The sequence below is a fragment of the Scyliorhinus torazame genome, chromosome 13 (assembly GCF_047496885.1).
Source record: "Scyliorhinus torazame isolate Kashiwa2021f chromosome 13, sScyTor2.1, whole genome shotgun sequence".
NCBI lineage: Eukaryota > Metazoa > Chordata > Chondrichthyes > Carcharhiniformes > Scyliorhinidae > Scyliorhinus > Scyliorhinus torazame.
In genome coordinates, this window is record NC_092719.1 from 134,895,305 (window position 1) to 134,921,197 (window position 25,893).

A 25,893-nucleotide genomic window follows, 5' to 3' on the forward strand; every position below is an offset into this window, starting at 1 on the left:
GTATTAAGAGATTGAAGATTACATAACTTCAGTTCCTACTCTTACGAAAATCATTCTTCATCAATACAACAAAAGATCCCCACTTCACAATAAGCTTTTTATCCAGAATGATCCATTAAAGTTGCTAGATTGGCATATTCTACTGCCAGTGATGAGTTTCATTTTTTCTTCAATCAAGAAAGAATTATGGTCAAGCAGCTCAATTTGTCAGATGTCAAAAGGAGATGTAGAAACTCTGCAGAGACAACAGGCATAGCTTCAAAGAAGAACACTTTAATCAGAGACAAAGCTCTATAAAAATCAAGCTCAAGACTAATTTATTATAGTTTTGTCCTCATTTTACACTATACGCCTCACAATAAAATCCATTGTTTTAAACCATTGATACTAAATGCAGGTAGAGAGCCATTCAGAAAAATCTGGCAACTAAATTCCCTCAATAAATCACCAAGTGTTTTTTTTTAAACGTTGCAGTTTTTAAGAGCGCATTACACTATTATTGGTTTAAACATTAACCACACATGTGTCTAAGGTAAATTGTAAAACTAGTTCAAGCAAAGAAGGCAAATAAAATGTACAAGAGTTTGGGCTTTCAAATTCAAAAAGAGCAAATTATAGTTGATACAACAATACAGTTCAGTTGGCTAACAGCATTCAATAGAAGAATGAATGGGGTCTAATTCCATATGTCAGCTTCAATACGCTAAAAAAAAACTATAACCTGGAAGTGGATCAGTGCCCAACAGTTAAGGTAAACCACTTTTATTAAAAGAGCACACCCTCCAAAGGCTCATCACTCCTTTAAAAACATAGACTGCCTTGTATGGTCACCAATTTATATTGGGAGTTCTGCAGTGGGGAGAGAAATAAGTAATCAAGCACAGCAACTGAGGCATTTCGCAAGATAAATGGAGCTGCCCTTTTTTTTTTAAATGTTCAACAAAGGCGATACGCTATACTAATAGTCTCTGAAATATCCACCCGTCCTCACAGCTCTGCCACAAGTTAGCAAAGCCAAAATACAAAAAAGTTCAGAACTTTCACTTTTGCAGAAAAAAGCAAAATAAGTATCCGTGCTCCCTTTAACTAGAAGCAAAATTCCTCCAGAGTTACCACACATAGTAGCTTCTTGATGTGTCAACGGGTGTAGGTTTCACATCGGAAGAGCCATCTTTTTCTTTCTCACTATCCCCTTCCCATAGATTTATAAGTGGTGGATAAAGTTCATTCAAGGGGATGGAAGAGGTCTTCTGCATGTACTTTTTCAGCGAATGGTGGTAGTTCTTCCGCTTGAGGCGTTTGGCAATGTAAACAGCTATCGAAGCAATGCTAATTATGGCAAACATTGAGCCCATTACAGCTGCTAGGGCTGTGCTTGTTCCTTGGTCAGAAATATCCAGTGAGAATGTCACCCCCTTTGTAGTAACGTTGACACATGATTTCTGGGTCTGCTGGTGGACGTTAGATACAGTAAGACAGACCTCATATTCTGTCGAAGGTTGGAGATGTGTCAGGTTATATTCATGGACATCAACGGGAACCCTTGCGGTGTATGTAATGTGGGGGTTATCAATCTTCATGGTGGCTGATGACCACTTCAAATTGGAAGTCATGACATTGGAGTTCACTCTCCATGAAACTAAGATAGAGTGGGATTCAGCTTGCTTCACATATATTTTCAAAACCTGAGTTCCATCTAGGAGGGTTCCATTAACACGAATGGTTGCAACTCTTGTATCAGCTCCTTCAGAGTTCTGAGCAACGCAAGTGTATCGGCCAGAGTCCTCAATGCGAATGTGAGAAATTTCGAGAGTCCCCTCATTGCTCAGTTTATATTTATCTGACAGGGTGTCTACTGTGATTTTACTTCCAAGTGGTGTGACCCAGTAGATTTCAGGTTCAGGCTCTGCCATTGCACGACAATCCAAGGAGACTGTTATATCAACATCTACATTCAGGTGATTTGGAAAAGTGTCATGCGCAATCATTGGAAGACATTGTTCCGCAGTCTCCTGCATGAGAACTTCTTTAACTTGTTGCCCTCTGTATTCTGGTGGCATAGCACAAAACATAGATTGAGGCTCCATGAACCGAATGGTGGTTTTGTTCGAATTCATCCATTGAATAACACAGTCACACCTGATCGGGTTGCTGTGAATGCTTACTTCACGTAGATTGGGGAGGTTATCCACAGTCTTCTGATACAGGGCATTTAATGCATTATTATTAAGCATAAGGCTTTCAAGGGAAGGAACTTCCCGAAAGGCATAGCGATGAATGTATGACAATTTAGGGTTATTTGTAGCTTCCAACTTTGTAAGTTCAGGTAGGTTATCCAGCGCATATCTGTCAATAGAAACAAGTTCAACCATATTGTTAACACCGAGTTCTTTCAAGCGAAGCATATTTCTGAAGTCACCTTCTTGAATTTTATGAACAGGGTTCTTGTTCAGATCAAGGAATTTCAAGGCTGGCACCTTCTGAAGTGCAAGGTGAGGCACTCTTACCAGTTTATTATCATAGAAGGAGAGACTTTCGAGGCTATCCAATCCCACTAAAGCATTTCCAGGGATTTCTGTGAGTTCCATTCCTGCTAAAACCAGACTTCTCAAATTGCTTAGCGGTTTGAAGTTCATATCTAGGATGCCAATTACAGGGTTTTCTCCAATCATAAGGATCTCCAAGTTAGGGGTCGACTCAAACCAACGGCTGTCAATCAGTCTCAGTTTGTTGGAATTCAGATGAAGTCTTAGTAAATTCCTTAAGCCAGAAAAGGCATTTGCTGATATGCTGTTAATCTGGTTGTGATTGATGTACAGTTCCTGGAGGTTGGCGAGATCTTGTAAGCAATAATCAGGCATATCTGCTATCTGGTTCTCCTCAAGGTGTAGAGTGGTGAGCTGAGTAAGATTGGTCAGGCCTACATCACGGATATTGGTAAAATTATTCTGAGAGAGATCCAGCTCTGTGAGGTTAAACATTTGCTGAAATTCATCAGTTGTCTTGGCAATATTGTTGCTCTGAAGCAAGAGCACCTGGGTGTCAGCGGAAAGATTACTTGGAATTCTGGTCAAGCGAAGATCATTGCAGTCCACAGTAGCGGCTTCTCTGTACGTCGATTGTGGTGTGAACCATGGCCGAATTTCACAAACGCACAACTGAGGGCATTCACTGGGCTGCGGAGAAGCTTCAATTAGACAAAGAGTCAGAAAACCCATCATTACATGACAAATGGTGGAACAGTTCTTTTTACACATTTTTTCTAATGACAAATTATTGAAGGGCTTGAATTAAGTTAACTGTTGGATGTGGAAGACAACCTAGCCAGAAATCGTGCCCTGGGTGGAGGAGGATATATGGAGCTTTTCACTCTATTTTTAACGTCTGGAAATTATCCTGATCTTCAGCTGTCAAAGATGCATGGCCAAAACTTCTATTTATGTCAGGTACGTCTCGACATCAGCAGCATCTGCAAGAAGATATAAAAGAAAATCAAACATTAAGGACAGTAGAACATAGATTCTACAGCTTAACTGCTCTTAATGGATTGAAAGTAAAGACGATATAGATAATGCAGGAAGGCCATTCAGCCCATCAGGTTTGCACCACCCCTCCTAAAAAGCACTCTACCTAGGCCCACTCCCCTGCTTTGCCCATTCCCCTGCTTTATCCCCATAAACCTGCACAGTGCTCATGGCCAATCCACCTAACCTGCACATCTTTGGACCGTGGGAAGAAACCGGAGAACTCGAGGGAAACCCAAGCAGAGAGGGGGAGAATGTGCAAACTCCACACAGTCATCCAAGGCCAAATTTGAACCCGGGTGCCTGGTGCGGTGAGGCAGCAGTGCTAACGACTGGACCACCATGCTGCCACATTGTAGACAGGTAGCTAAACTTGGAAAAAACCAGTCAACATATTTACCCATTGGCAATAAAAAAACGTTCTTCTAGTTTCTATACATTGGATGAATCCATCCACTCGTTGCATTAAATAAAGATGATAATCAGAAATAGAATCAACCTGTCAGGACAGTAGAATTCTACAGAGTAACTGCATTTAATAGATTGGAAGTAAAGACATGGATGGCACAGTAGTTAGCACTGCTGCCTCACAGCACCAAGGACCGGGGTTCAATTCGGCCTTGGGTGGCTGGCTGTGTGGAACTTGCATTTTCTTCCTCTATCTGCGTGAGATTCCTGCGGGTGCTTCGATTTCCTCTCACAGTCCAAAGATGTGCAGGTTAGGTGGTGTTGCAGGGATAGGTTGGGGAGTGGGCCTATACAGAATGCTCTTTCAATCGGTGCGATGCATACATGGGCCGAATGGCCTCCTTCCGCACTGGAGGGATTATATGATTCTTCTATCCTGTGAATGTCATTGGTCATTCTAGATGACAGCTAAGTAAACTTTGAGGATCCACGTTTCATAATTAATTTACAAAATATATAGGAAGTAAAATTATGTTTTTCCTTATTTATTCAATTAGTTGCTTGCAAACACGAACACGCGGTTAAATTGGTTCACCGATATTTAGTTATTTCCATCTTCCTTTGCAGAACTCCCCCTCATCTCTGTTCCGTGCCATTCCCCTCCCAAAGAGAGCATCTGTTTCCAGGCATTTCATAATTGCAGTTACTTGGCAGCATGCAAGAGTAGCCCCAAGGTGAATGAATCACAATTTTAATACCTTCCCTTATTGATGGAAGCTTTGACGCAGTGGCAGTATTTCTTGCCTTTGAACAGAAGCCTCATTCCTGGAACGGAGCACAAATGGAGGCTGATAGGTAGCATACTCTCGTCTCGCCTCTTGTATTGGGTTCAAGTGCCATTTTAAAGATTTGAACTTCATCGGCAGTTCACCTTTCAGTTCGCTGCCGACAGTGAGGGCACTCTGGAAAAACATACAGTGCAGAAGGAGGCCATTCGGCCCATCGAGTCTGCATTGACCCACTTAAGCCTCACTTCCACCCTATCCCCGTAACCCAATAACTCCTCCTAACCTTTTTGGTCACTAAGGGCAATTTATCATGGCCAATCCACCTAACCCGCACGTCTTTGGATTGTGGGAGGAAACCGGAGCACCCGGAGGAAACCCACGCAAACACGGGGAGAACGTGCAGACTCCGCACAGACAGTGACCCAGCGGGCAATCGAACCTGGCGCTGTGAAGCCACAATGCTATCCACTTGTGCTACCGTGCTGCCCCCAGGGTGCCGTCTTTTTCTTGAGACAGGATCCTGACTTCCTTCTTCGGCAGGCACTAGATTTCATCGCACCAGGGGATCAGGGGAGTTCTCTCGGTATCTGGGTCAACAGTCAGGCCTCAACCTATACCTAAAACTGGTGATCTTTTTCATAGAATCCCTGCAGAAGGAAGCTATTTGCCCCATCGAGTACACACCAATCCACTCTGCACTGTACCTGTAACCTCACCTGCACATCCCTGGACACTAAAGGACAATTTAACTTGGCTAATCTACCTAACCCACCCATCTTTGGGAGGAAACCGGATCACCTGGATGGAACCCACGCAGACACGGGGGGGCGAAATGTGCAAACTCCATAGTCAGCCAAGGCAGGAATTGAACCCGGGTCCCTGGCATTGTGAGGCAGCAGTGCTAACCACTGTGCCACCGTGTTGCCCCTTTGTATTATTATTGTTTGTGGGACATGTGTGCAGGTCGGCCCCTGTAAAAGTTAAATGTGATGTGCAGAGTATCAAAGTTTTCAGTTTACACAGCCGGCAAAAATGGCCAACCGTCAGCACTTTTGGTGGAATTATCATTTTTATTTAACTTACTTGCCATCAATTCCAGGGCAGAGGGCAATATCCCTCCTTTCTGTATTTAATTATTTTCAACTTTTCCATGAAAAACATTTAACCTTCAACAGCAGTCAAATTTATTTTTAAAATATTGAGCTGGACTGCTGCAGAGAATTACTGATCTTGCATGCAATTGCACAACAGACAACTTTGATGTGAAGGAACCACACTGAATGAATTGTCAGGTAAAGGATGCAAACTTAAAATGTGTAACAAACCATCTCGGTGAGTGCAAACAGAAAAGAACTTGGAATCCATTCAAATTCCAAATGTCATGCGCCCAACATTGTGGTCAGTGGTGAATGGCTTTCTCCATCCCCATCTACCAAACATCCCAGCAGCATACACCCTCGACAGGGGGACGATTAGCACCCACGTAAATAGGTCAAGCATCTGTGGTTCTCTTTAAACTATAAAAGGTTGGAGACACATTGATGAGCAGGACACAGGGAAAGGTCAGTTAGAATACTTAATTTGTCAGGCCAGGTAGAAAGTGAAACAAAGACAGGGACAGAAAGATGGGATTATGAGGCTGGAATCAGAGACAGAAAAAGTTCAATTGAACTTTGCAATTGAAATCTGAAGAAATGCGATTCCATGCGTGATTAAAAAATTTTTTTAAGCACCAGAGGTTTTTTAAATTAAATTCTAGATTTTTTTAAATTGGCAAGGGCGAAGCTGTTGGGTAGTATTTTCCAGCCCTGGCTCTGGTGGGCATCGTCACAGATAGGGTGGGAAAATTTGGAGCGTCGTTAAAAGTCAACGTCTCTCCAAATTTTCCCATCCTGCCCGCGACTACCCATCAGTGTCAGAGACTGAAATCCCCCTCCCACGCAACCATCTGAGGCTGAATGAGACATTATACCACAAAATGAGCTCCTCATCACAAGTCACCAAGTCCACCTATTTCCATCTGCATACATTTGCTCTCAGCTTATCAGTTGCTGAAGCCCTCGTCCATACTTGTTATCCCAAGGCCTAACCATTCCAATGTTCACACATTCTGCCCTCTGTAAACTGGAGGTTACCAAAAACTCTACTGCCTGTGTCCTCACACCGCATCTCATTTACCCAACATGCCTGTGCACACTCATATTCAATGGCTCTTGGTTAAGCAACACTTTGCACTTAAAACACACATTCTTCTTTTCAAAACTTTCTTTGGTCTTATTGTTCCATATTTTGTGTCGTCAGCTGTCAAGGCCCCTAGCCAAGAATTGTTTTCCCCCAAACCTCTTATCTTAATCCTCTTTCCACCATGAAGGCATTCCTTAAAATTGACCTCCATCAAGCTGTTGGTCATCACCCCGAACATTTCCTTGTGGTTTGATGTCAAATGTTGCTTAAAATGCTTCAGTGACGCTCCTTGGTATACTTTGGGGGCAAGTCTCCAAAATGTAGACTGTGTTCTCGCGCTGTCGTGAACGCAGTCGCATTTCATGACGGTGCGAAACGGGTACGGGAGACAACCTATTCTGTTCCCGACAGGGGGCCAGCATGGTGCTGGAATGGTTCACGCCACTCCAGCCCCCCTTCCCGGTGCCAAATGGGCACCGCACCAACCCGCTCATGCGCAGTTGGGCCGCGCCAACCTGCGCATGCGTGGGACACTTCTTCAGCGCGCCGGCCCGTAAGCAACATGGCATAGGGGTTCAGGGGCCGGCCGCGCGACAAAGTAGGCCCGGAGGGGGGGGGGGGGGGGAGGCCGGCCTGCCGATCAGTGGGCCCCGATCGTGGGCCAGACCCCATTGGAGGCCCCCCTGGCGAAGAAGCGCTTTCCCCTGCCCCCCGACCCTTTGCGCAGAGTTCCCGCCGGCAACAACCAGGTGTGGGCGATGCTAGTGGGACTCTGCTTTTTCCGCGCAGCTGCTCGGCCCATCCGGACCGGAGAATTGGCGGCCCCACCGATTCCAGCGGCCCGTGGCCGGCGCCGCATCAAACGCGGCGGCACAAATGGTGCCGATTCTTTGCACCTCGGAGAATCGCGAACCGGCATCGGGGCTCGGCTCGGTTGTGGCGATTCTCCGGCCCGGGGCGCGGAGAATCGCACCATTAATGTTAAATTCACTACATAAATATATGTGGTTGCTGTGCAGTAGGCAAGTCATATTGCTGTTAAACTGCTTTGGAGAAGTGCTAACTTTTTCTCGCAAATTTAGTTTGTGTCTATGAGGTAAGGACAGGACCTTCACATTATTCCATCTATTTCAATGGTGAATCAGATGGCAAGGTACTGTAATTGTGCTGCTTCTGTAGAAACCGGGCATCTCGCAACAGCACTTCCCGATTTACAAAGTCAACTGCGCGTCGTTGCTTGAAGTTGCTGTCTGATTTCCATATAAATAACGACTGTTTGCCTCACTCTTATTTATGCTGCAAATTTCATTCCAATGTACCTTAAAATATGTCAAGAAACTCACTTCAGTTGCTACGAAATACAGCAGGACCTTCAGGACAATTAAAATAATGCAATTGTGTCAAATTGGAAGCATCTTTGAGCCAAGTAAAATCTATCAAGGGAAATCAAAACAGAAAATATACCATCCCAGTTAAAGATCAAAGGTGGGCAATAGATTTTTAAAAATATATATTTTCTCCATTTATTGTCAGCAGAAGCAGCATTCTGCCCACACCCTTGAATTGGTTTGACATGTGTTGCCCAGCAATCTGCTGTGATGAATGTCACTTCAGCTCCTTCCGGTTGGGTGTTTTTCCACTGCAGTTGGAGTTAATGTTCCTTTGTGAAACAGGTATTCTTCCTTTATAGCTGGTTCTGCATTATTGCATCTGTTTTACTGTAGCCCTAGGGTTTTTGAAACGGAGGTGACTGTACAGCCAACGCAGTCCTAATTCCCACTTTGGAAACTATTATTATAATGATGCTATTCACATTTGATTTACAAACAGCAGATCGCACTTCACAACAAAAACTCTAATTGGCAAGCTTGGAATTAGGTTGAGCCTGCTGCCCATTTATTACCAGGCCAATTATCCTCGAAACGTAGGACTTCTCACAAGTGGGGTTCTTCAGTACCAACTGCATGCACTGTACAGGCAGACTGTGTACATTTCACAAGGATATTGTCTATTCAATCAGGAGCAACTTTTAAATCGATATGCAAGTCGACAGTTCACGTCTGTTTCCTTTTTTTAAAAACAGCTGTATGTCCAGTGAAGACAAATAGAAGAGTTATCCCCAATGTCCTGACCAATATTTATGTCTCAATCAACATCACAATAAGGAGACTGCCTGGTCAATATCACACTGCGTGTACGCAAATTGGTTGCTGTGCTTCCTACATTGCAACAGAGTCTCTGATTCACAAGCACCTCGCCGATGGTAGAGCACTCTGGGATTGGTCAGGGAAGGCACTGTATAAGTGCAAGTTTTTCTTTCCTGTTGGTTATTTCTTTTCTACAGTTTCTCTAATGAGAAAACTTAACCAGTGAACATACATTGGAGACAACCTCGCATTTATGTAGTGCCTTTATTGCCTTCAAGACCTACCAAGGTGCTATAGCCAAATGAAATCCTTTCGGAATATAGGAAAGGAAACGCGACAGCCAATTTATCCACAATAATTTCCAAAACAACAATGCAATAATGACTGGATAATCTGTTTTAATGATGTTGGTTGAGGGACAATATGCACCCAGTCATCAGCAAGAAACTCCTGCCTCTTCTTCAAATAGTGTTTTCAGACATTGTCACACCCATGGCAGAGGGTAGACAGGGCCAGAGGTTAATGTCTCACCCTAAAGATAGCACCTCCAGTGCAACACTCACCGTCAGCCTAGCTTTTTGTTTTGGAGTCTGCAACCTACTGACTCAGTAGGTGTGATACCTACTAAGCCACAGCTGGCACCTAAATGCCAAGATGTGTTTTGGAAGGGGTGATTATCTCAGCCATTCCAAAAGCTCTGCCTATTTGAATTCAATATCAGACAACACATGAGCTGGACATTTCCCAAAGGAAAGCCGAAAAGCCCTCCTGGGTGAAACAATGTTGTAACATGATCTTTAGTGATTGGATCCAAAGATGGTACTCATTACTATAAACATTGACCTTTTGTTTAACTAATTGTATTTGACCTTTTGTTTAACTAATTGTATTTCCCATTACCATTGTGTTTCCCAATCACAGGAGCACATTGAATACATTAGACCATTTTATTTCTTGACTAAGCTTGTAGCAGTAAACAATATACGTTTTGCCACATCAATATGTCAACCATTTGTTAAAGAAAATCATTGTTAGCACAGCTGTGCCTATTAAGATTAATTTTATATGTTGGAGGGACAAGAAAGATAAGAAGAGACATCAAGAATGAAGTGTCACTGTAAATATGTCCCCTGGCGTATACTTATACAATGAATAATTATTCTGTGCATTTAAAATGGTTCTCTATTATTAGTCAGGATGAAAACTGTAGTTTAAAAAGTGTTCAAACATATACAATGTGTCTCAATGAAAAGAGGAAACTGTCTCACCACTACAGAATTCTTGGTAAGCAAGAAGGCGGTCGTGCCTTTTCTGACAACTCAAACTATGAATAAGCAGGAAAAGTAAAACTTTAAATATTTAGTCAAGTAGGATTGCATCTCCATTTAGTATACAGGGCTCAAAGGAACTCATTTGGATATCAGTATAATTTTACACATCATTCTGGTCAGTTAGGATTTTCAGTGAGGAAGTTGAAACTTTCCAAATTCACCTGCAATTCTTTGGCCTTCGGCAGTCTGATGCAAAAAGCACTGCTTGTTCTAGTGTAAACTTAACCAAAGCTTGATCTATTTCTGTGCAAAGGGTTTTCTGTAATACATTCGGCCCATTGAATCTGTTCTGCCATTCAATGAGATCATGACTGATCTGAAATGATAATCATCAAGTACACTTTCCTGCCTTATCACCATAATCCTCGATTCCCTCACTGATTATCTCAGCCTTGAACATACTTAACAACCTAGTCTCTACAGCCGTCTGTGGTAAAGAATTCCATAGATTCACTACCCTCAGAGGAAATTCTTCCTAATTTCGGACTTAAATCCTTTACTCAGACTGTGGTCCTCGACTCTCCCATAAGGGGAAACAACCTCTCAGTATCTATCCTGTCAACACCCCTGAGAATCCTATGTCTCAATAAGGTCACCTCTCATTCTTCTAAACTGCAATAAGTACAGGTCCAACTTACTCAACCTCTTCTCAAACAAAAATCCCTCCATACCCAGGGTCATACGAGTGGACTTTCTCTGGACTGTCTCCAATGTCAGTATATCATTCCTTAGATAAGGGGACCAAAAGTGTTAACAGGGAATATAGGATAAAATACAGGAATGGAGTTAGGTCACAAATCAGCCATTGTGAAACAGGCTCAAGGGATTTAATGGTCATCTCCTGTCCCCATGTTTCCTGCTCCAAGGTCTCATTACCGATGGGCTCAGACTCTAACAGTGATGCGGACTCAACAGTCTGTTGACATGAAGTGTCAAGGTTCACAGTTAGAAGTAACATGACCTCAGTGACATAACCTTTTCTATCAAATATAGAGGGTAGATTTTCCTGGAGTTAAAAGAAAACTTGCCAAGTAACAGATTGGTGAACTTTATGCTAACCTTGGGACAAGCACCTGGAATTTTCCACTTTGTCCCAAGATTAAAAATGCAGATGAGGGGCGAAATTCTCCGGAAACGGCGCGATGTCCGCCGACTGGCGCCCAAAACGGCGCAAATCAGACGGGCATCTCGCCGCCCCAAAGGTGCGGAATGCTCCGCATCTTTGGGGGCCGAGCCCCAACATTGAGGGGCTAGGCCGGCGCCGGACCAATTTCCGCCCCGCCAGCTGGCGGAAAAGGCCTTTGGTGCCCCGCCAGCTGGCGCGGAAATGACATCTCCGGGTGGCGCATGCGCGGGAGCGTTAGCGTCACCTGACGGCATTCCCACGCATGCGCAGTGGAGGGAGTCTCTTCCGCCTCCGCCATGGTGGAGACCGTGGCGGAGGCGGAAGGGAAAGAGTGCCCCCACGGCACAGGCCCGCCCGCGGATCGGTGGGCCCCGATCGCGGGCCAGGCCACCGTGGGGGCACCCCCCGGGGCCAGATCGCCCCGCGACCCCCCCCAGGATCCCGGAGCCCGCCCGCGCCACCTTGTCCCGCCGGTAAGGTAGGTGATTTAATTTACGCCGGCAGCACAGGCATTTTAGCGGCGGGACTTCAGCCCATCCGGGCCGGAGAATCGAGCGGGGGGGCCCGCCAACCGTCGCGGCGCGATTCCCGCCCCCGCCGAATATCCGGTGCCGGAGACTTCGGCAACCGGCGGGGGCGGGATTCACGCCAGCCCCAGGCGATTCTCCGACCCGGCGGGGGGTCGGAGAATTTCGCCCCAGCTCTCAGTCCGATTTGGGTGTGAAGTGTGAATATGGGAGTTCATTAAAAGACAGGGATGGAACGGTGGAAATATTGCGCAGCATCCCTTTGGGGCGGAGACTGGTGTTCACTTAAAAGGTAACTAGGTTCTCTGCCTCTGCATGCCCACATAAATGCAACCAACTGTTTTTTAAAAAAGGCAGTGAATACTTGAAATGGATATTTCAGTCTTCCGAAAAGCTGAAAGCAGCACATTAGTGGTTAACATTATAAATGATTAAGACAGAAAAAGCAGTCAGTGGGCAAGTCTTTGTGCAGCATCAGCCTGAAAGCCATTTGGTCATGAGTGAAATGGATCTATTGTTAAATGCAAGTGGGTACCAGTAGGTTTCTTGGCAGCGCTTCCCGGAGGACAGCATTGTTACAACATGTCTGACAGAAGGTAGTAGCAAAATAGACAAAAGAAAGAGGTGATCATTATTGTTGTGGTTTATTGTGTTTTTCAACTTAATGCCTCAAAGGTGTGCAGAAATTACTCTCACCAGGTTTTTCTGTGAACAGGATTTTTATTACACTGCTTTTAAAACGCCTGCTTTTTCATACTTAATGCTTGAAGTCTCTCTGTGTGCATAATATTCTGGCATTATCGTGGCTGTGTTCTGGCATTAGAGTGTTCCTTCTTGTACAATGTCTTCAATGTAATACTAAAATGGGGGCATTTACAAAACAATCCCAATCATCAAATTGAATGGCATTTGCCAACAGCTAGGGGTTTCTCGGCAAGATGCTTTCTAGCTGTTTCAACTAACCTTTTTTCACATTCTTTACATCTTCATCACTGTTTTGCTGAAGTCATGTAAATACAGCGATTACCATTCTCTTTCTGGTGTATTAGTGAATATTGGGCGTAAATTAATTAATTACCTTTCTTTGGGGAGGGAAATCAAAGCTCCCACTCTCCAAATAATTTTTAAATCCAGGGCATCAGGACCTCAAGAACATTGCGGCCAACAAAACTGCAGGATGATTAAAAGTACCTTCCATATAACTGTAGTGTGTCTGATTAGATAGACGAGAGCCCAATTTAAGAGATCCACAAAGATTGTATTGCTCTCTGCACCACTGCTCAGGGTGTAAATTTAGTATGCTAGAATGTCATCAAGTATATTTCCATTAGTTTACAGCTCCCTTCAAACTGCAATTTAAATCCAGCGAACACTTCTTTTTTCTCCTCTTACGGAGCTGCAGAGTGCTCCTTTTATGCCCCAGTCTTCATCAAGAGACGGTGTTTAATGAAGTTACACTGAGTCACAAAAAAAGGTTATCATGTAAATAGATTTTCTGACTTGAATTCAATTGGATGCAATTTCAGATACAGAAACCTTGCATTTTGCAAACATGGTTTTGCTGTCATTGTCATATGCAGAAATAGGCTTTGAAAGGAAAAAGAATTGTCATGTTTTCCTGAGGATTTGTAACTGTCAAAGGAAATATACACACAAGTGTTCCAACATCACACAGCTCAGTCTATAGCTCGTGTCTCAGCCGCTTCGCTAAAGTAATTAAAAAGTGTTTATTTGGATTGATTGAATATTCCTGAGGCGGGGGGGGGGGGGCATGCTTTAATCATGCAACCTGTGAAACTGTGCATGACATCATATCAGTTCCATTGAAACTACAGCATCTCAAAAGAAAACATGCAGGAGTATGTATGCACTGAAAGGCAGATATCCATCTGGTCCACCTGCAATGTTGGAACTAACAATTTGCACATCCCTGCTTTTGATTACCTCATCATTCATTGGTGTGTCTTCAGCGGTCTCAGCCTACCTCCCTGACCTCTCCCCCTCTCTCTCGCATTTCATTTAAGGTATTCCTTAAAACTGGCCTTCAGGTCCAAGGGTTTGGTCATCTGTCCTAAAAACTCCTATTGTGGCTCAGTGTGTGTGTATCTATGGGGGGGGGGGCCTTTTCTAGCACTTTCCATCGCGGGATCTTCCAGTCCTGCTAAAGGCGACCCCTCCACCCACCCACCCACCCAGAAGCGGGTTCCCCCAGCAGTGGGAACAGGTGAGCCGTACAAAATGGTGTCTACTTCGGTGTGAGGACAATCCTGCCAGCAGCCAATGGCGAGACACCTCTGCTGCCGGAAGACATGCCACAGGGGAGCTGGAAAGTCTTGTCTGGTAACCCTGTTGACAGTTCATTAATGAAAGGTGCAATATAAATACGTTTTCTTTTGTTGAGCTTAATACTGAGGGAGAGGGAAAAAACACAGGGTTGTTTGTGCATCTGTGCACTTGTCACCAGCAATAGAATGGCTTTGCCTGAAACCTGGCACTTGCTCACTTCACGGACAAAATGTATGTTACAGGGAGACAATGGGAGGGGAAGCTGAAATGATTACAAATAAATACAGAATAGTATAGCTTAAGAACTCGTGTTCTCAATGTATTTGAAGGAAATGAGTTTGAAGCGCACAAGTCCACCATTGATCTGATATGGCAAATATTAAAAGAGTCAATTCGAAAAAACAGCAAATGCAAGCCATTGCAAACATTTTTAGCAATACAATTAATGTTTTATGACATTATATAGAATCTGCATCTCAGAACCAGGCTATTCAACCCAACTGATCCGGTGCCAGTGTTCATAGTTCACATGAGTCCCTCCATCTAATCCTACCAGAATAACTTTCCCTTCCTTTCATTAATCTTCCTTTGAGGTTAAAATGCACTGAAGCTAATTTCAATGTTAATTTTGTGTACAAGACATTGCGATGTGAGAGAGTCAATATTGCTTATAAAAATGGCGACTGTTAGGCTGCATTAAATTGTTGCCAGTGAGAGCACAAGGACTACATGAAGGGAACCGTGACCTATTAAACTGAATTGGACTGTTTTGAAGGCAAAACTCAAACCAATGTGGTTGCCAAAAAAAAAAGCTCCGTTTAATAATGTATAGTGATACATTTTCTCATGAAAAATTAACAGTTCTGCGTTAAGCCTTCAACCTACCCAGGAAGACATGGGTATTTCCACACTAAAAGATGGAAGTGCTTTAGCAGTTGAACTTTCAGTTAATGTCATCCAGAATATAAACTGTGTCACGAGTTAAATTGCACACTTATGTGCAGCCTCCAGGACCACGGTTGCAACTGAACCCAAATGTATGTCTATGCTACTGGCTGGAAGGTTTCCCAAGATAAATGAGTTTGAGCAATCTCAGCTCAATTCCTTACAAGTACGAGCTCACAGCACTAAACTGGCACTGATGCAGAAATCTCATTCAGAAGGCCATGAGGGGCCAGATTGGGCACATGACCCGAGTCAGGTACTTTTCCCAAAACATCAGGGGTAGGATGCACTATCCGGATATGGAGACTGGCTGCCAAATTAGGAAAGAACACTCACCTTGATTGCACTAAAATGCATCCCCCTACCCATGTCAAAAATAAATCTCTTCTATTTATACTTCCATTTTGGTGCAGAGAAAAAACATTTTCACGGTGGAAGTTCAAAATGATGTATTGATCCCTCTCACTCAGGGTTATACACCCCACTCAAAAATGCAACAAGAACCCACTTTTAAAAAAGTTAGAAGTTTTCACATTAACTGCACCATTTCTCTTCAAAATTACTGTTACAGCACAAAGCACTGAATATTTCTTTCGTTCAGGCGCATCAACAGGGCTGAAGGCGGTCCATCACTTACACAGATGCATCAATGGGCCGACTATACTTAGCAACACATTGTGACATTTACGCTGTTTGTATTTTCAGGGTTGTTAATCTCACATGGCAATAACAGCAATTGCGAGGTTATACTTAAACAACAATAAATTACTTTGCAGTCTTTGAAGATGCAGTGACGGGGATTGCTTCACTTTAGCCGGTGAGTAATTTCAGCCAGCTTCCATTGGAAACATTCAAATAATATCGTATTGGCGTAAATCAACCTACAGGGTGTTGAGTTTTATGTCGCGGAGATTTGCCAAGGTGATACGTCCATTTTTATATCTGAACAGGAGTTTATTTACATGTGATTTTTAAAATGTCTGCTCTCATGCCAACAGCTTTTTGAGTAGTTTAGCTTTTGATTCTTTGTGACCACACCCAGACTAGATTCAGAAGAGAAACGTCAACGGGCACAGATCAAACACCGAACAACTGAATACTACACTCAGGTTAAACATTTCATCATTGAGTTTCTTTCTTTTCGCTTCCTCCAATGAAACTATTATACAAAATGAATAGGCCACTTGCCAAGAGACTAATCGAAATCGCAGGCATAAACCAAGAGGGTGCAAGCTAAAGCATTAAGAAACTATAGAAATTCCGAGAGAACAAATGTGTAATTTCATTGGTAACAGGTATTACTTGGCGCAGAGGCTACTTGTACAATTTGTGGATCAATTCTTGAAGCTTGTGCAGCCTACTCCTTTGAATGCCGCAAATCATTGCCTGCAACTCACTGATGGGAGATATGGAGATAGACCTTTGGTATGCTAAGAAGGTAGACATATCACAGAATACCTCCTCAACATTAGTCACAATTCTCCATCTGAGTTCAACAACTCAGGGGATCCAGATTTAATTTTCCTGCCAAGTAGAACAGCACTTCAGGTGGACAAATCTTCCTGGACCATCTGCTTCCTAGAATTAGCACAGTCAACAATCCCATTGCCCTTCAAAATTGGTAAACAAAAATTCTTTCTAGATTAAAGAATGTGGGGCGCGATTCTCCGCTCCCTCGACTAAGTGCCCACGCCGTCGTGAACGGCGTCAAGGTTAACGACGGCGCGAAACCGCCCCGATCTTGACCGATTCAGGGCCCGAAAATGGGCTAGGACCGGGGCCGCGAGAAACTCGGGGGGGGGGGGGTGTCGCGAAAGCAGCGTCATCAGCGCGCGCCGGGCATTGGCGCCGCGTAAAAGCGGCGGCGCTTAAATGACGCGTCCGGTGCCGCGTAAGTGGCGTAACTGAAATCACCCGCGAATGCACGGATTGGCCGGCGCCAACCCGCACATGCGTGGTTGCTGTCCTCCCCGAGGCCGCCCCGCAAGAAGATGTCAGATGGATCTTGCGGGGCGCGGAGGAAAGGAGGTCCTCCTTCAGAGAGGCCGGCCCGCCGATCGGTGGGCACCGATCGCGGGCCAGACCCCTTTTGAGTCCTACCCCGGTGAAAGAACCCCCCTCGCGCCCCCCCCACAGGCCGTCCTCCCCCCCAGCGTACCCGCGCAGTTCCCGCAGGCAGCGACCAGGTGTGGATGGCGCCGACGGGAAGCCGTAATTTTGGGCAGGCCGCTCGGCCCATCCGGGCCGGTGAACAGCGGGTGTAGCGGAGAATCGCCATTTTGGGTGTCCCGGGCGATTCTCCGGCCTGCGCCGTGCAGAACTTGACGGGGCCGTTCTCGCCGCTTGGGTGAATCGCGGGAGGGCGTCGGACCGGCCTCGCGGGCAAAAATGGCGCACCAGGGGATTCTCCCAACCGGCGCAGGAGCGGAGAATCGCGTCCATGAAGTGAGGCATGGTCACTTTTTACAAGTAAATCAAAAATAAATGCTCAGCATGGAAATATTCTACATTAATTTAGCTTCAGAAATCAACTTTTCAGCCCAGAATCAAATTTGTTTCGCACATTTTACTGCACTTTAATGAAGGAAGGCAATGATTTCAAACAGACACTGTTCCTGGATTTAATGCAGTTTATCCAATATTGATCAACCTTTGGTCACCAATTGCATCCTCATCTTTAAGTCTGAGGGGGATAGGTAGAAGCCGTATTTGGAGAATGATAATTCAGTGTGACAATGAGAGAGTGCAGCACTGTTGGAAGTTATGTCCTTCAGATGAGACATTAACCAGAAGTGCTGTTTGTTCTCTCATGTAGATTTAAAATATTTCGGAGCACTGTTTTAGTCACATGAACAGAAGGAATAGTAGCAGGACAAAGCCATTGAGGTTGTTGACACTGCTCTATCATTCAATTTTGTTTACATAGAAACATAGAAAATAGGAGAGGGGTAGGCCATTTGGGTCCTTTGAACCTGCTCCGCCATTCATTATAATCATCCAATTCAGTAATCTGTTCTTGCTTTCCCCCCATATCATGGTCCCTTTTGCATCAATGGCTATATTTAACACCTTCTTGAAATCATACAATGTTCTGGCCTCAACTACTTATTGTGATAGTGTATTCCACAGGCTCACCACTCTCAACCACTCTCTGAGTGAAGAAATCACTCCTCACCGCAGTCCTAAATGGTCTATCCCGTATCCTCAGACTGTGGCCCCTGGTTCTGGACTCCACCACCATTGGGAACATCCTTCCTGCATCAACCCGGTCTTGTCCTGTCAGAATTTTAATTTTATAAGTTCATAGAATATTTTTTACAGTGCAGAAGGAGGCCATTCGGCCCATCGAGTCTGCACCGGCTCTTTGAAAGAGCACCCTACCCAAGCCCACACCTCCAGCCTATCCCCATAACCCAGTAACCCCACCCAACACTAAGGGCAATTTTGGACACCAAGGGCAATTTAGCATGGCCAATCCACCTAACCTGCACATCTTTGGACTGTGGGAGGAAACTGGAGCACCCGGAGGAAACCCATGCACACTCGGGGAGAACGTGCAGACTCCGCACAGACAGTGACCCAAGTCGGGAATCGAACCTGGGACCCTGGAGCTGTGAAGCAATTGTGCTAACCACCATGCTACCGTGCTGCCCTAAATTGTATGGGTTTCGAGGAGATCCCCCCTCAATCTTCTGAACTCCAGAGAATATAATCCGAACTGACTCAATCACTACTTAAATGTCAGTTCTGCCATTCCAGGGATCAGTCTGGTAAACCTTCTCAGCATTCTCTCTATTGCAAGAACTCCTTCCTCAGTTAAGGAGACCAAAACTGTACAAAATATTTTATGTACGGTCTCACCAAAGCCCTGCGTAATTGCAGCAAAACATCGTAGCTCCAGTACTCAAATCCTCTTGCGATGAAGGTTAACATACCATGTGCCTTATTTACCACCTGCTGCCCTGCATGCTTACCATCAGCAACTGGTGTACAAGGACACCCAGGTCTCGTTGCACATTCCACACTCAAAGTCAACTACAGCTTCCCTGACTGTTCTTATACCCTTTGATATTAAAAAATATATTGATCTTCATCTTGAATATAGTGAATGGTTGAGCGTCCATGGCTCTCTGGAGTAGAGAATTCCAAAGATTTATTTTTTTGAGTGAAGGAATTTCACTTCATCTCAATCCTAAATGGTTGACCCCCCCCCAGTAAAGACTGCAATGTCTACATTGAAACACCTCAGCCTGACAAAGCCCCCCAACCCACTGCAGCATCTACCTGGTCAATTCCATTAAGAGTTTTATATATTTCAACGAGATTCTCCTCATTCTTCAAAATACTAGGGAACATATAACGTTTCATCCATCCCGGGATTGGTCTAGTAACCTTTATTGAATTCCCCCTATATATCCATCCTTAGTAATGGAGTTCAAAACTTGTATTTCAGAAGTGGGCTCATCAAGGCCCTATATAATTGCAGTAAGACTTCTTTACTTATGCATCAATCCTTTTGAAATAAAGACTAACATATCATTTGCTTCCCTAATTACTTCCAATGCTTGCATGTCTAACTTTGTGATTTATGAAGAAGGTCACCCAGGTCTCTCAATAATTAACATTTCCTAGTTTCTCATGATATAAAAATACTCTGCTTTTCTATTTTTCCTACCAATCTGGATAACTCCTCATCATATTCCATCTGTTATATTCTTGCCCACACACTTAACCTGCCACTACTCCTTTGTAGCTTCTGCGTTCTCCTCACACCTTACTTTCCCACCTAGTTATGTACTGTCAGCAGACTTGGATGTTTTACACTCTGCTCCGCCATTCAAGTCCTTAATATAGATTGTAAAATCGCTGAGGCTCAACCACTGATGTTTCAGGTATCCCACAAGTTATAGTCTGTCCATCCAAAAAAAGGACCTATTTATTTCTGTTCTGTTTTCAGTCTGTTACCCCCATCTGACTCCTAGCTAACATACTGCCCAATCCCACAAGCCCCAATCATAATTAAAACATTTACCTCTACTGGTTCCCCCACTATCTACCATGATCTCATTTCATAGTCTGGAGCATCCTTTCGTAGAGACTACAATCTCAAAACACGAACAAATTTCTCAAACACCATTTTGCTTTCACTAAATCAGTGCCCCGATACCACATCCCTAATACAAGTGGTGAATTCTAGCATTTTGTCTGCTACTGATGCCAGGTTAACTGGCCTATAGTTCCCAGTTCTGTCTCATTTTCCTTTCTTGAATCGCAGGGGGACATTTGCCCCCATCCAATCCACAGGAGCTATTCTAAAAACTAGGGTAATCAGAAGATCAAAACCGATGCATTCACCATCTCTGTCGCCATCTTTTTAATACCCTAGGATGTTAGCCAACAGATAGAGGGAACTTTTCATATTCCTCATCCTCACTAGACCCCTGGGGCGTCATTCTCCGACCCCCCGCCGGGTTGGAGAATCGCCGGAGGCTGCCGTGAATCCCGCCCCCGCCGGTTGCCGAAGTCTCCGGTACCGGATATTCGGCGGGGGCGGGAATCGGGCCGCGCCGGTTGGCGGGCCCTCCCGCTGGATTCTCCGGCCCGAATGGGCCGAAGTCCCGCCGATAAATTGCCTGTCCCGTCGGCGTGGATTAAACCACCTTTTGAACGGCGGGACAAGGCGGCGTGGGCGGGCTCCAGGGTCCTGAGGGGGGGGGGGGGCAATCTGGCCCCGGGGGGTGCCTCCACGGTGGCCTGGCCCGCGATCCGGGCCCACCAATCCGCGGGCGGGCCTGTGCCGTGGGGGCACTCTTTCCCTTCCGCCTCCGCCACGGTCTCCACCATGGCAGAGGCGGAAGAGACTCCCTCCACTGCGGATGCGTGGTAAACTGTCAGCGGCCGCTGACGCTTCCGCGCATGCGCCGCCCGGAGATGTCATTTCCACGCCAGCTGGCGGGGCAACAAAGTCCGTTTCCACCAGCTGGCGGGGCGGAAATTCCTCTGGCGTCAGCCTAGCCCCTCAATGTTGGGGCTCGGCCCCCAAAGAAGCGGAGCATTCCGCACCTTTGGGGCGGCGCGATGCCCGTCTGATTGGCGCTGTTTTGGGCGTCAGTCGGCGGACATCGCGCCGTTTCGGGAGAATTTCGCCCCTGATTCTCCATTGTTCCTACACACAAAATATTATGGAAACAAAACATGTTGTAGTGATATGCATCACTGTATATACTCAAGGGGTTAATGCAAATGCACTACAACACTAGAGGGAACACCAGAGATGTCATGACATGCAGACATACAACCAATGGGACATTAGAACAGGACACAACCAATGGGTAATCAGGACACCCAGAGATGGCATTACCACAAGGGGGCACTACACGACCCATATAAAAAAGGACCGGGCACACAGGCTCTGCCTCTTTCCACAGACAGACATCTAGAGAGTGAAGACAGGGTTGCTCAGCAGCATCACACCCCAGCACGTGGCTTAGAGCAAGCTGGTATAGTTAGACTGAGTTACTAGAGAGGTAGATTAGCAGAGTGTTGAACTCATTTAAGAACTGTGTTAATAGTTCAATAAACACGTTGAACTCATTTCATAGTCTGGAGCATCCTTTTGTAGAGACTACAACAAGGAAGCAGCTTGTGTTATCCGAAGCAGCATAACACAACACATGTTATGGTTGAAATGTTCTTATTAATTACAATTATTCCTGTTTCCTGTTTCTTCCCATAAGTGACACACATTTACACTGGTTCATCTTTACAAAACTAAAAATCTTCCGCAATCGGTTTATCTCCTGGTACTTTTTACTTTCATTTTCTATCTCAATCAATTTCTTCGTTATCATTTGCTGAATTCTAAAATCTTTCCAATTCTCAGGAATGCTATGCTTTTTGTCAATAATATAAGCCGGTTTGTTTCCATCTATTACTATTCCTAACTTCTTGTTCGGCATTTTTCCTGTGGATTTTCATCTCTGGTCATTTATAGTTCTTTTGAATTATAAATCTCTTTAAATATTTGTCATTGCTGATCCATCGTTTCTTTTATGGTAGTTTCCCAAGCTACCTCAGCTAGTTTGCCCCTCATACACATGTTGTTTGCTTTGTTGAGATTCATAACCTGGATTCAGACATAACCACATCACTCTCTCACTGTAAAATTCTAGTTGCTTTGCCCCCCCCCCCCAATGCTCTGTTACTACAAGGTTGTTAATGAAGACTGCCTCATTGCACAACACATGATCTAAAATAGCATGTTTCCTAACTGTTCTTCAAATACTATTACTGGAAATCTGGTTTGCCTAGTGTATAAGATTAAAGTCACTGCTGATTACCATTGGGGTGATTTTGCCCCTACATGGGCAGTCACCAAGAATGGGGGCACCAGCGCAAAATACCGCGAGAGTTGGAGATCTCATTTGCCTTTTTTCTCCACCCCTCGCGGGTGATAAACGATGCTCCTGGGGGGCGGGGGGGGGGGGGGGGGACTGCCAACCAGACAGTGCCAGCTGTGCCAGTCTGGACCAGGGTCAGTGACAAGGATGGGCCCTCTGTGGAGCCCAATTAGGGGGTCTCTTGTTATAGGTGTGGAAGACAAAGAGGGAAGAAAAAAAAAAGAAGTGTGCCGTGCCGGGGAGGGGGAGAAAGAGTCTTACAAATAACTTGTAATGTTTTCGTAGCTCCACTCAAACTAATTCTACATTTCTCATCTAAAATCGTTTCACTTTACCTTCTTTATCCCTTCCTTGATCATCACAGTCACCACTCCCCCAACATGTCCATATTTCCCCCCATTTCTTCTACAGCTCAAGGGTGGGATTCTCCATCCCACCGTACCAGGTACCTGGGGCTGGATTCTCTGTTTGTGATACTAAGTCCCCACGCCGGCATGAAAACGGTGGTGTTTTATGCCGGGAAAACTGGCACAAAACTGCCACCGATTTGCCGTTTTGCTGGGGCCTAACAGGAAGTCAGCGTAGAGTTCCCAGCACTAGCTGCCGATATGGCCCAGAGCATTTCTGGGTCCGTGACCGTGCATGCGTACGACGGCAGCCTGCAGCAGCCCGCGGACCCGAATCACAAAAATAGTACCCTTCTTCGGCCGCTCACGTGCCCCGGACTGCCCTCCCGCAGTGCCCCCAGCCCCGATTAAAGCCCCCCCTGCACGTGCGGAGTCTGCAGCCGCCACGCCTTGATAGTTCCTGGAGGTTTTTTTTCCCCCTGATGTCTCCTTAGTCACCAGTATCCTAGTTTTTTGTCTGTCCCTTCTTCTCCCACTCTGGCTTATTTGTACCCAATTTATTCGGGGCAGCACGGTAGCCTTGTGGATAGCACAATTGCTTCACAGCTCCAGGATCCCAGGTTCGATTCCGGCTTGGGTCACTGTCTGTGCGGAGTCTGCACATCCTCCCCGTGTGTGCGTGCGTTTCCTCCGGGTGCTCCGGTTTCCTCCCACAGTCCAAAGATGTGCAGGTTAGGTGGATTGGCCATGATAATTTGCCCTTAGTGTCCAAAATTGCCCTTAGTGTTGGGTGGGGTTACTGGGTTATGGGGATAGGGTGGCGGTGTTGACCTTGGGTAGGGTGCTCTTTCCAAGAGCCGGTGCAGACTCGATGGGCCGAATGGCCTCCTTCTGCACTGTAAATTCTATGAAATTCCTCTGCTCCACAATCTTGACTTTTCCCTTAATGCTTTTGAATTTGTTTCCAAAATCTGGCCACCATCACCACTCCAGCCACCCCAACCTCCCACTGCAGCTCTCCTCCAATACCCTTCCTCCCTCAGCCTTCAATAATTTCAAACCCCACCCATGGCCCCAATTATTCAACTTGCCAGGCGTCATAACGCACACGTGACCTACGGTGTTGGAGCAATCAGTCTCCCCGTGAGTCTCACCGAATACGAGCTCCCCTGCTAAGGGGCAGGAGCCAGAGGACATTTATGATTGAGATCTGTATAAAGTCAGTCAGGTATGCAACCGACTGAGCAGACTCAGCTAGGATCTGATGATATTTGTAAACATACCAGGTTTTCTTTTGACCAACTTGGTTTGGACTCTTTGTGGCCTAGTAAACCAGGCCACTGGGTCCAGCCAGTTTAATTGGAGGCCATATCAGGGGAATAGTTCCTTCTTTCCTCAGCAGTGGTGCCAATTCCCCATGAATCAAAGCCTCAACCTTCGACACCACTCACGCATTAGCCTTCTAACCATTTTGTCCCTAATCAATTGGTACTTCGCTCAGGCAACAACAGATAATCCTCTGTGGAGTTTTGCAATTTAATTTAAACTCCAGCTCCTCAAACTGTTTCAACAGAACCTCATTCCTAGTTTTGGATCACTAGTTCCCACACAGACCATAGCAACTGGATCCTCCCCCTCGTAGTCCAATTCTAAGAGCAAGGGAGCTCTTCTTGGCATTCTGATCAATATTTATTACTCAAGCAACATCACATTATACCTGGGAGCACCATCACCTGGAAATTTCCCTCCAAATCACTTGCCACCCCGACTTGGAAATTGATCGCTGTTACTGTCACTGGGTCAAAATCCTGGAACTCCTTCGCTGACAGTACTGTGGGTGTAACTACACCAGATGGCCTGCAGCAGTTCAAGAAGCCAGGTTGCCACCACCTTCTCAAGGACAATTAGGGATGGGCAACAAATGCTGGCCCAGCCAGCGTAGTCCACATCCCATAAAAATTAATGTTCAAAAACCTAGAACATATTGTCCAAACCATTATCATCTTGCTGTGTGCAAACTAGCTATTGTATTCCCCACATTACAACATTTAGTACACTTTATTACCAGGTTTTTAAACTCCTTAAAATGTAATTTGGGATATCCTGAATAGCACTATGTTTTTCTTTCCATACAGAAGACACATTTTCTCCAAGTCCCTCAATAAATACTATTGTCCTAGCTTTATTCTTTCAGAAAGAAAAATAAACTTGCATTTATGTAGCACCGATAAACATACACTCGCTTCATTTCATTGTGTAAGCTCAGTTAACAATGAACTGTCAGCTCAACTTCAAATTGCATGTTTCTTGATACCGATTCACACACTCGCTAATCCAAAGAGGAGGCTGCATCCTGGAATTTTAGTTTTGAAAAAAATAAATTTAGAGTACCCAATTATTTATTTATTTTTTCCAATTAAGGGGCAATTTAGCGTGGCCAATCCACCTAACCTGCACATCTTTGGGATCTGGGGGTGAACACACGCAGTCATGGGGAGAATGTGCAAACTCCACACAGACAGTGACCCAGGGCCAGGATTCAAACCCAGTCCTCAGTGCCGCAGTCCCAGTGCTAACCACTGCGCCACTGCCGCAGTCCCAGTGCTAACCACTGCACCACTGCCGCAGTCCCAGTGCTAACCACTGCACCACATGCCACCCCAACTGGAATTTTACAGTTTAATAGTTTGAAACAGAATCAACATGCTGCTAGCGATTTGGTGATAATACAGATTAGGGCTGTATTGTTGTTGGTACTGGCTTACATTCATTTCTAGACAATAGTGAAGTATGGGCTAAACAGTAGAGGAGCAGTTGGGTAATTATTGAAGGCCACTCCACCCAAGTTCCACAACTTTTCTCAACGGTTCCAATTCCTTT

The 25,893-nt window shown here is 45.2% G+C and overlaps 1 protein-coding gene across 3 annotated transcripts in view; it reads right to left on the reverse strand.

Annotated features, from left to right (window-relative positions):
* Positions 1-300: 300 nt before the first annotated feature.
* lrrn1 (leucine rich repeat neuronal 1) overlaps positions 301-25,893 on the reverse strand; it is a 44,521-nt gene continuing 18,928 nt past the window's right edge. For all 3 annotated transcript variants that reach the window (XM_072472179.1, XM_072472177.1, XM_072472180.1), the window contains one exon: positions 301-3,469. In XM_072472179.1, the coding sequence (XP_072328280.1) occupies positions 1,110-3,257 (2,148 nt within the window). In that variant the 5' untranslated portion in view covers positions 3,258-3,469 and the 3' untranslated portion in view covers positions 301-1,109. The remainder of the gene's footprint in view (positions 3,470-25,893) is intronic.